The 12,154-nt window shown below is 40.4% G+C and overlaps 1 protein-coding gene across 9 annotated transcripts in view; it reads left to right on the top strand.

Annotated features, from left to right (window-relative positions):
- The window catches only part of LOC144686660 (serine/threonine-protein kinase tousled-like 1), a 184,622-nt gene that overhangs the window by 99,282 nt on the left and 73,186 nt on the right, over positions 1-12,154 (top strand). For all 9 annotated transcript variants that reach the window (XM_078552153.1, XM_078552154.1, XM_078552152.1 and 6 more), the window contains one exon: positions 7,123-7,198. In XM_078552153.1, coding sequence (XP_078408279.1) covers positions 7,123-7,198 — 76 coding nt within the window. The remainder of the gene's footprint in view (positions 1-7,122; positions 7,199-12,154) is intronic.

Genomic DNA, 12,154 nt, shown 5'->3' with positions numbered 1-12,154 from the left:
CATGAGCCATTGGGAATGCAAATACAAGTGGCAATGATATTTGATACAAGTCCTAACATTGGAATGTTTCCTTTAAACCTGGCAGGGTACCATGAATTGTGATCGTGTGAGAAAAGCTAAAGGATTGACAGATCATTATGCATCCAAAATAATTAAGAGCTGCTTGTTGAGGTGATATGTCATGGCTGCAAAGTATCATTACTCTTGAAGCAGCCAAATTCACACTGTACTTATGTTGGAAACCTCTGTATTAAACTTTTTGTATCTGTACATATGAAATGGTGTTCATCTGCTCTGTTGCTTCCTCTTGGCCAACATGGACAGCAAATTACTGAGAAGAATGCATCACTACTTCAGAGATGAAACCTTTCTACTCAGCATCTTCCCTTCTCCCTGGACTTTGATGCTACCTTCAGCTATCCTTTGCAATGCAATAAATTCAACTTTTTGTTTTTTTGCACAGCTCTTAAAATTGCTGCTCATTCAGTTATGGGCCTGCAGCACAGAGCAACATCTGTCCTGGGAGCATTGAATAATTATTTGAATAAAGACTGTAAAATCTTGCAAGACATAATGTGTGTCTGATGCAAGATGTGCTTAAGCACCTTTCAGTTGTACTAAAGTTGGTCCTGATCAGCATGTCAAACCCAATAAATCTACAGGGATTATGCTAAGGCTTTGCAATGTATTGGTTGACCGTGCATTGAATACCTTGTAGCATTTTGGCTGCTTGAAAAAGGATATACATGCATTGGAAGTGGTACAGAGATAAGTGACAAAAATAATCCCATCTGTGAAGAAGCTGATCTATGAAGAAAGACTGAAAAGGCTTAAGCTCTGCAGTTCAGAGGGGAAACATCATTAAGTTGTCTCTCTGATACTAGGCTGGAGCTAGGGTCCAGGGTTACAGTTCTCATTATATCATAAAATTAAAGGATATGAAGGGACAGGAGAATACCTCATCAAGGCCTCAGATGTATTAAATGGTATGGATGATGAGCTCTTAGAATATTACTTCAAGATCAATTAAACTGGTAGACACATTTAAATTAATAAAAGCAAACTTGAAACACATTTTAGGGGAAAAAAAATTACTACAGTGATTAATTTGGCAGTAATTACCAATTAAGAGCCAAAGACATTAGTGATGTTGAAAATTGAGTTAGATTCTGAGAAGCCTGACTTGGAATATTAATATGATGAACGTTACTGGGCCAATGGCCTTTTCTTGAATTTTCTTGCATTTTCATGGAATCATAGAATGGTTACAGCATAGAAGGAGTCCATTCAGTCTGTCATGTCGATGCTGACCCTCTGCAGGAGCAGCTTTGCTTGTCCCACTCTCCAATCCTTTTCTTGTACCCCAGCAATTTTCTTTCTCTTCAAGTGCTTATCCAATTCCCCTTTGAAAGTTACAGATGAATCTGCTTCCACCACAGGCAGTGCATTCCAGATCTTAACCACTTGCTGTATAAAAAGTTTTTCCTCTCGTCGCTGTTGCAAACCAATCATGCTAAATCATTGTCCTCTGATTCTCAAACCTTCCATCATGGAATGATTTCTCCCCATCTGCTCATGATTTTGAAAACCTATCAAACCTCCTGGAGGAACAACCCCTGTCTCTCTCCTATTTATTCTTGTAGCTGAAGTCTCTGATCTCTGGAACCATTCTTATGTAAATCTTTTCTGCAATTTTTCCAAAGCCTTCACGTCCTTCCTAAAGTCTGATGCCCAGAATTGGACACCATACTTCGGTTGAGCCATTGTTTTCATCATAACTAACTTACTTTTTGTACCCTATGCCTCTGTTTATTTATAGATCCCAGGATCCCATATGCCTTTTTAACCACTTCTCAACCTGTCGTGCCAGCTTCAATGTTTTGTGCATGTTTACCCAGGTTTCTCTGCTACTGCAACCCCTTTAGAATTGTACCTTTCAGATTATAATAGAGTTTCAATCCTGGGCTCTACCTCAGATCCTGCCCTTCAGTTTTGAAAACCAACTTTGCACGCCCTCGCTACACTAGCTCCAGACCCTGATTCTCGCCAGCTTCAGACTTGATTCCATATCATCGACTGCAACCATAGGTAGGGCAGACTAGAACTATTTTATCGTCAGTTTGGCACCATCTCCTGAATGGAATGTAACTAATAAATAGAGAGCATTCACAGAGTATGAAGTAATTTTAAAAACTTAATTGAAATTTACATAATTCAGTATAACCTAGAGAAGGTGGTGCTTTATGTAAGACGTAATTGGGGTTAGTATCTTTGCCACGCTCAACTAATGATACGCTCATGTTTCGTTTTCGCAAGGATTACAGGGTTTTGGTCAGGGGGTAGGAATCCTGGCTGTTTTTTTTAATTCCTAGCCCAGAGGTGCTAAGCGCAAATGTACTGTTTGAAGAAGTGCCTTTGTTCAATGTGGCTATAGGCTTGCCATAGTTATGGGGAGACGATAACATAGTGGTATTGTCGCTGGACTAGTAATCCAGAGACCCAGGGTAATGCTCTGGGTTCGAATCCTGCCACGGCAGAAAGTGCAATTTGAATTCAACAAAAATCTGGAATTGAAAGTCTAATGACCATGAAACCATTGTTGATTGTTGTAAAATCTGGTTCACTAATGTCCTTTAGAGAAGGGAATCTGCTGTCTTTACCTGGTCTGGCCTACATGTGACTCCCGGCCACACAATAATGTGGTTGATTCTTAAATGCCCTCTGAACTAGGGCAATTAGAAATGGGTAATAAATGCTGGCCTGGGCGGTGATGCCCACATCCCATGAACGAATGGGGAAAAAAAAGTGACCCCTCTCATTCTTAGTGGAAAAAGGCTTGAAAGCAATAGCCATTTCATCCGTCATTTGGAACATAGTGTCAGGAGTGTGCAGCTGAGGGGGATTTTGGTAGCTATAAGAGAGCCAGCAGTAAGAATCAGCAGAGAATTATTAAAACTTAAGTCTGCAACTTTGTACAGAACATTGGTCACTGGGTAAGTCAGAATGTCTTTAAGTATTCCAGTACTTCTTCCTATGAAGGCAGATTTGAAAATAAATTGGAAATTCTTCCAGTCTGAATGGCAAAACTACGAAATTGCCACAGAGTTAAGCAAGAAACGGGAACAAATAAGGGTAGCAACTCTGTTATCAGTGCTAGGGAAAGAGTACTGCAAGCTTTATTGCACCTTAGACCTCGTTGAAGAGTCAGAAAAGTCAGCCTTGTGAAATTTGGAGGCCTTAAGGACCCATTTTAAGCCCTCTACTAATGTTACTTATGAATGCTACAATTTCAACACCAGAACTCAGGAAGATGGGAAGAACATTGATCAGTATATGCCTGTAGTGTCATGCCAGCGAGCCAGGACTTGGAGCAACCTTCGTGCAGCAAGGACAGCCTGTTGTGTTTGCATCCAGAGCATTAACTCAAATTGAACGATGCTATGCACAGATTGAGAAAGTGTGCCTTATTATTGTCTTTGCTTGTGAGCATTTTAATCAGTACCTATTTGGGAGCGACAAAGAGTCTGACCACAAGCCACTTCAAAGCATCTTTCTCAAACCACTCCTATCTGCTCCAGAACACCTACAAAGGATGTTACTTCATTTGCAGAGTTATCGTTTGGGAGTGAAATACAAGCAGGGGAAGCGGATGCACATTGCTAACATGCTGTCAAGAGTCTCAGTCCCTTTGAAGAAACTTGCTGCTGCTAGTATAGAGTGTGAAATCTTCCAGATTCAACAAGAAGCAACAGTACCACAAGCTCTGGAAATTATCAATCCAGCAGAGACATTGAATCTGATAGACAAGTGTCTTACTCGGATCAAGCAAACTACGCAACGAGATGCAACTCTCCAAGCGCTACAGGGAAGTAGTAATGAAAGATTGGCTGGAAACCATCAAGGGCACACTTATTGTTATAAGAGAGTATTGGACATACAGGGATGATTGTCCAAGATGGCATCTTGTGCAAAGGAACTAGAGTCATCATCTCCAAGGAGATGAGGAAAGAGATGCTGAAGTGCATCCATGCAAGCCATCAAGGAATTGTGTCTAGTCTGAGGAAGGCAAGAAAAGTGCTCTACTGGCTAAACACGAGCAATGAGATCATGGACCATATCAGTCAGTGCAGTGCTTGGAATGAACAATGCTTCCTTTGCATTGTCCATGTTTCAGCCCCATAAACAAGGGATCATGACCGCACGGTAGACCATGATTTTGGTTTCAGTTTTGATGTTGCGATCCTCAAACACTGGAATCATACCATCAATGCTGCCTGCGGAACATCTTATGTATAAAGTGAGAGATCAGATGCACCAACAAGCAGGGACCACAAGCAGGCACCACAAGCATCGAGGCTATGATCATCTGCCATCAGCTTCGTTGAGTTGGTCATATAGCTCAGACATCAAATACCAGACTCCCAAAGCAGGTTGTCTTCTCCGGCTCAGTCAGGGCGAACACACCAGAGGACAACAGAAGAAGCGTTTCTAAGATATGCTGAAAGCCAACATGAAGAAACCCAGTATGAAGAAACGCAACATTGACATCAACTCCTGGGACACCATTGCCTTGGATCAAACCAAACCGTGGCAGTGTCTGTGGGAATGATCCCAGCATTTTGAGATCCAGTGACGACAAGATGACGAGGAAAAGCAGGAGTGGCGAAAAGGACACACAGCGAAATAAACATACCCGAACTGATAACACAGGACCAGACATCCCACATGACAACAAATGCTCAACGTGCCATAAAGTCTGTAGATCTCAAATCGGTCTCATCAGCCATCTTTGGACTCATGGAAGATAATCATCTTTGCTGGGATAACCAATAACAATAACGTTAAAAAAAAATCAAGCTAAGCAAGCTAATGACTCATGACACCCCAGATAGACCATAGATGAAGCTTGGAATAGGAACTGGCTATCTCGTCACCGTTGACTACTATTCAGACTACTGGAAGTTAGACCATAAGACATAGGAGCAGAAGTAGGCCATTTGGCCCATTGAGTCTGCTCCGCCATTCAGTGAGATCACGGCTGATCTGATAATCCTCAACTCCACTTTCCTGCCTTTTCCCCATAACCCTTGATTCCCTTACTGATTAAAAATCTGTCTATCTCACCCTTGAATATACTTAACAACCCAGCCTCTACAGAATTCCACAGATTGACTACTCTCTGAGAGAAGAAATTCCTCCTCATCTCTGTTTTAAATGGGTGTCCCCTTACTCTGAGATTATGCCCTCTGGTCCTAGACTCTCCCACAAGGGGAAACAACCTCTTGGCATCCACCCTGTCAAGCCCCCTAAGAATCCTATATGTTTCAATAAGGTCACCTCTTATTCTTCTTAACTCCAATGAGCACAGGTCAAACCTACTCAACCTCTCCTCATAAGAAAACCCCCCCCCCCCCCCCCCATACCCGGGGTCAACCAAGTGAACCTTCTCTGCACTGCCTCCAATGCCAGTATATCTTTCCTTAGATAAGGGCACCAATATTGTTCACAGTATTCTAGGTGTGGTCTAATTAGTGCCTTGTATAGTTTTAGCAAGACATCCCTGTTTTGATACTCCATTCCCATTGAAATAAAAGCCAACATTCCATTTGCCTTCCCTGTTACGTGTTGAACTTGTATGTTAGACAAGCTGATGTCATTGACTACCAGTGAGATCATAGAACGCCTGAAAGCACGGTTCGGTCATTTTGGCATTTCTGACATTGTGATGAGTGACAATGGTCCTCCATTCATGAATGAAGAAGTTAGGCGCTTCGTGAGTGATTGGGAAATTCAGCACTACATATCATCTCCACGCTCTCCCTGGTCAAATGGAAAGGCTGAGGCAGCAGTAAAAATTGACGGAGGATCATAAAAAAATTGAGTGGATCCAGCACAGATGTGTACAAGACAATCCTAGAATGAAGTAACACATCTACTGAGGGGATGGAAAGTTGACCAGTTCAGTGACTAATGTCATGCTGCTCCCAAACTACTCTTCAAATAGCTAAAACACTGCTGAAGCAGGTAGTGGTAACAGTCGTGAATGACAAAATCAAAGTGAAACGACAGCCAAATTTCACTTTCATAAAGCTGTCAAATCATCGCCAGAACTGAGGATTGGAGAGCTGGTCAGAGTGCAAACATTCAACGGTCTCAACAAAAGTCAGCCACTTAGCAACTTGGGACCTGTGCAGTTAAGTTGTCACCTCAATTGTATACTCTGAATACAAGAGTAAAATATATCATTGTAACTGTAGACATATATGTACAATTGGAGAAGCTGCTCCTTCACAGCAGATAGCTGATGAGGAAGATGAGTTTTCCAAATGCTCAAGGAACTGAAGAACCATCAGTCCCAGCAGTCAGTCGCTACCCCACAAAGGCAATGGATCAGCAGCAACACTCGCCATGGGAGCAAAATTCCCTAGAGAGGCAACCTCACCCCAGGGGCAAGCAGATACCAGAAGAACGACAATAACAACCTGCACATGCACTATTAGAAGACCTGAACACTTTAAAGATTGTGTGCAATGCATGTGTAGGGGGAGACGAAAGTGGTTTAAACTAGAATGACCAATTTTCTGTGAAGATTTTCATTGTAAACCATGAGTGTGCCTGACTTGTAATTGTAAATGATAGTGTGTGCAGGTTTTTTTTACGTAAAGGGGGATGTTTGGAGAAGTGCCTTTGTGCAATGTGGTCATAGGCTTGCCAAAGTCATGTGACCTTTGATATCATCCTTGGTGTATGAAAGCTTGAGGGCAGAAGCCATTTCATCCACCATTTGGAACATATACTGCACTTCTTCTGGTTGTGATTAATAAAGCCAGGGGATCAAGTCTTCCTGATCTGTTTGGTTCAGTACTATATCTCCAGATTCTTTCAACTCACTAAGCAGTGGGGATAGTGAGAATATTCTGGAGAAAGTTGTGTTTTGTAGGTCCAACATATTTGCCCTAGCTAAATACTTTGCACAGTTTTCCAAGTAATTGCACCTCTTATTCCCCCAAGGTTTTGTGTTTTGGAATTTATTTGTAAAATTGACTTCAATACAAGATACAAGTACAAGTTAAGATGCCAGGATTGTGGCAGGTCAAATGTGATTTTTGTTTCTTCTTTTAGACTCCAGAAAAGAAGCAACCTGATTCTGTGAGAGGAAGAAAACGGAAGGCAGATAATCAGAGTGATAATAGCCAAGGTGAGAGATGTGGAAAAATTCCTGTTGTAGGTTGGGAATGGATGGAGCCACTTCAATTTTTTCTATTTTAAAAAAAAAACTCCATCTGGAAGTTTTACCAAGTTTCAACAGCTCACTGATTCTGCTGCCATATAGGAAAATCATTGAAATCAGAAAGAAGCTTTCCTCCCCATCTTCCAACTCGACTCCTGGAGAGACTAGTTTTAAGTTTTTACTTTCATGTACAATAGCAAGTACAGTTATCTGGGCGGCAGAACACGGAGGTACTGGAACTTTAATCTGAGGTGGTAATAAGGAGGTATGTAATGCTTAGTAACCCAAGGAAATCTCAATCTGGGGCGAAGTGAGGATGACTATAATGACAACTCATCAACCCGGCAAGGTTCACACATTATTTGTGGCATTGCAAGCATTTTAAAGGAAAAATTATAATTTAAAATTATAATGTAATAAATATTCAGAACACTGAAGTGATATCTCTATCAAGAGTCTGCTCCTATACCCTACACTTGCCACACTTGCTATATCCCACATTCCTTTTAATATTTAATTGCATGAAATTATTTTTTAATGTAAAACAATTTCTCAAACTATGACCCTCAAGTCAAAATTTGTGCAACTCTGGTGTAGAGATGTTTTGTTGTGTGGTCGAGGTCTAGACGTGGGTTTTGAGGATTGTCCATTCTTCCAAAATATGATGCTCTTAAAACCATTACTGTTTGTTTACAGCAAGTATTTACACATTTGGACCTCTACACAAGGTTGGAGTGTCTCCTTCCAGACCTCTCTCATTTCTCAGTCTTGTGATCTGACATCCATTATTACATGAGCATCATGTATGCTTCTGATGTTAACCCTTTACCTATATTTCCCCCAAGTCTTTATACCGATCATATTTACATCTTCCTACAGTGTCCAACTTGGTAGATCTTCCATTGTTGCTGATTGGTTCATGCTAACAATGGACCAGTGCAAGGCCATTATGGACTAATGTACTAATCAGATTGCCCCACACACAATCAAAGCTGTAATTTTTTTCCCCCTTTTTTAGGTTTGTGTTTAAATTACTTTCAGCATTTGTTCAATTTCTTTCATGTGACAAGATGCCAACCCACTCAGCCTCTGTGTACTGTCTGACCAGCCCCTCTACCCGCTGCACCCCCAATTCTCACAGTAATCATCGCAATGTAACCTTAAACCTGACTACTGCTCTGTCTCACTTCACCTAGAATGGTCTCTTCTCAGTTACCTGATCTGAAATGGTATGTGCTAAAGCGGCAAGCCTCTGGTATGGTTCACAGTTGTCTGCTTTTAGCCTGATGATACTCCTTTAATTTCTGGCCCTGCGCTTTTAATGGAGGCTCAGCAAAAGGTTTGTGTAGCTGGTCCTTCTTCGTTTCATGGTTGGATTCCTGCACATGTTTCAGTAAGGAGCAAAGCACAACAGTGGGGGTTCAGGAGAGGTAAAATTAATTTCTGTCAAAGCAAGCACCTTCCGCGTGTGTTAAGAGTTGCAAATACATCAGCCTGTTTGAACAGGTTGACACTCCCTAATTCCAGTCGTTTTTCTTCCTCGCTGTTTTAGGAAGATGGAGACAATTTTTTCCTCCATGAGCACAAAATTTTGTTTCTAAAAGTACAATTGTGTGTATCTGTGACAACAGTGAAACTGAATTAATCTTATATGTTGCAGGTATTTGTGAAATGTTGTCTCATCTGCTAGTCAGAAGTTGTTTGTACTTTGTCTAGCCCCAGAAACTTCCACATTGCTCAACTTTTAGCACAGTGTAGCCTCATGTTGGGAATAATGACATGTTAATTGCACTCTTATCACAAATATTAGACACCTTGCCCGCATAAGAGTGCTTAGCACTAATTCCTTCAAGGTGTTTATCCATTAATGGAATATTGGTCTTGAGGCAAGACAAATAGACATTTGCATTGGACCATATAGCTACACATAAATGTAAAGCCTACAAGTAAAGCATATCATGCAACAACTGGGATTTTGTCAGGTGTTTGAACAATTACGACAAATGGAAGAATGGAGAATATCAGGCATTCTTCTGGATTGCATTGATTTCCTTGCTACAGGTGTCAAGTAAAATATTTTGACAGGTGTTTTCAATTCACCATGGCTTAAATAGAGCCTGTCTGATCCCAAGTTGAGGATTGTCATCTATTGGGGAGCTTTATCTAAATTTGTCCCTCAGCTGACCACCTTGAAAATTCGAAGTACAAAAATTTGAGTGGTCGTCATTCAGTGCTCAATATGCCGTTCATCCTGTAATGTATACTATAGAATTACTATAAAATGCGCAGAGAATCCTACAGTGGATACAAGTTAGTACCTGATTCTGTGGGGAATTAATTAACTGTAAAGAGCCCAAATTGAAGCCCTGAACAGCCACTATATATGCCAAGAATGAGCACCGTTTACACTGCAGTAGCTTTCTAGGATCTTAGATTGCAGAGCTGAATAAATTCAAGCAGCTGTAATTTCAGTTGCCATATGTAAAGTTGGCACAGGCAGTGTACAGATTTACAAAAGGAGTGAAAAATCTGTGACCTCCCTGCTGAATCTGAATATATTTGCATTATGCTGTTTGCATAGACCAGTGATTTTCAAACCTTTCTGTATGAGGAACCCCATGCAAATATTGACATACTCCCAGGAACCTCTTGATTTCTGAAAGACTGTGCCAGCTATCCAAAGGAAAACAGTATTATCATTTCTTATTAGTGTATAGCAACAGAAATAATATGCTACCCGGCCACTGAATGCAACAACATCTACAATTAGACTGATATGCAACAAGACATATCAATTACATATAGAAAAATCCCTATTGGGTTAATGGACAGTAGGTTCAAAGTCTAGATAGACCTGGCCAATTTCATTTAATCTACCTATGGTCCACACTCATATTTTCATAACATAATAAGGTTTAAAATGTTTGCGAAAGATGCAAGACAAAGACAAAAGTAATAAATCTGAAAAAAAATCTAATTTTCTGGGGATGAGAATGAAACTAAGGAAGGTAAAATGACAAAACAGAAATATTTTATAAGGATATCAATAGAATTCGAGAGATATATTAAAAAACTAATCAATATTTAAACATGTGGATTAATAGAGATATGGGTAAAATTAAAGCAAAAGAATAAGGTATGCAGTAAATACATAAACATTAAAGGAGATGATGAAAGGGAATGTGAAGAGATCGCGAGAAAGTTTAAAAAAAACAGGAATTATGAATTTTAAATCAAGGAATTTAAAAAGGAATATTCTACAGACAAATAATATAAGAAAAATCACGAGTAGGGTTAGGGCCACTAAAGAATGCACAAGGTAAGCTTGCAGATAATAGTGAAATGGCAGAAATATTGAATAGTTACTTTTCCAGGCTGCTAACAAAGTGGCCTTGAAATTAGAAGAGATTTAAAAAGGTATAATGACATTCAACATGGAAAGAGGGGAGATTGCATCCAGGCATATTAAAAGATTAGGAGAGGTAGCAGAGGCATTATTAATAAATACATATGCACTTGAAAAAGGAATAGTACCAGAGGACTTGCACGCAATTAACTTGATTCCTATATTTGAAAAGGGAAATGGAACAATTTCAGGAACTATTGACCAATTAGCTTTATGTCAGTGGTAGGAAAGATAATAGAATCTTTACTCAAAGGTGTAATAGGAAAAAATGGAGAAACCAAAAGATAGAGGAAAAGTCACAACAGATTTCAAAATGGAAAATTGTGCTTGACCAATCTTATTTTTCTTTTATTCATTCTTGGGCTTCTCTGGCAACAGCAGCACTTTTTACCCGTTCCTGTTTGCTTTCAAAAAGGTGATGGTGAGTCACCTTTTGAACCACAGCAATCTATACGGTGTAGATAGCCCCTCATTGCTGTTAGGTAGGGAGTTCCAGAATTTTTACACACTAATGAAGAAGGAACAGAGATGTATTTCCAAGTGTGGAGGGTATATGACTTGGAAGGGAACTTGCAGGTGATGGTGTTCCCATATACCTGCTGCCCTTCACTTTCAAAGCAGTAGGGGTGGCAAATTTTGGGAGCTGCTATCAAAGAAATCTTCACAAGCTTCTACAGTCCATCTTGTAAATGGTACGCACTGCAGCCATAATGTGCAGCTGATGAAGCTAATGAGTGCTTACGGCATTGGATGGGGTGCCAATCAAACGGGATGCTTTGTCCTGGATGGTGCTGAGCTTTTTGAGTGTTGGAAAAACATATGCAGGCAAGTGTGGAGAGTATTCCATCACACTCGTGCCTTGTAGATGGTGGACGGGTTTTGGGAGTTGGTAGGTGTGAAGACAGAAGCCCATGCTTCCCTTGAGGAATGACTCTAAATGGGGTAGGGGAGCAAAGGAGCTCGGGGCACAGATAGACAAATTGCTTTAAGTATTGACACAGGACATAAATAAAAGCAAGCCAACCACTGGGGTTTATTTCTAGAGGGATAGAATGGAAAAGCAGGGAAGTCACGTTAAGCTTGTATAGAACCTTCGTTAAACTACAGTGGTTAAACTTAGTGCTGTCCACAGTCCTGGTCTCCATTTTATGATGATGTGGAGGCATTGGAGAAGGTGCAAAAAAGGACCTGCAAGGATGATATCAGAAGAGGTTATAACCTATCAGGGAAGTTTGACCAACCTGTGCCATTTTTCTTTAGAAAAGGGAAAACTGAGGGATGACCTGGTAGATGCCTTTATGGTTATATTGGGATTTGATAGGCTGGATGTTGAGAAATGTTTCCACTTTAGGGAGACACGTACGCCATAAATATAAAATGGTTACCAATAAATCTGATAGGGAATTTGGGAGGAACTTTATTCAGAGAGCAGTTAGAATGTGGAACTCGCCACCAGGAGTAGTTGAGACAAATAGAATAGAGGCATTTAAGGGAAGCTAGATTAACATATGAGGGAC

Source organism: Cetorhinus maximus, chromosome 11 (assembly GCF_964194155.1).
Source record: "Cetorhinus maximus chromosome 11, sCetMax3.hap1.1, whole genome shotgun sequence".
Taxonomy (NCBI): Eukaryota; Metazoa; Chordata; class Chondrichthyes; order Lamniformes; family Cetorhinidae; genus Cetorhinus; species Cetorhinus maximus.
This window is presented reverse-complemented; position numbering and strand designations above follow the sequence as displayed.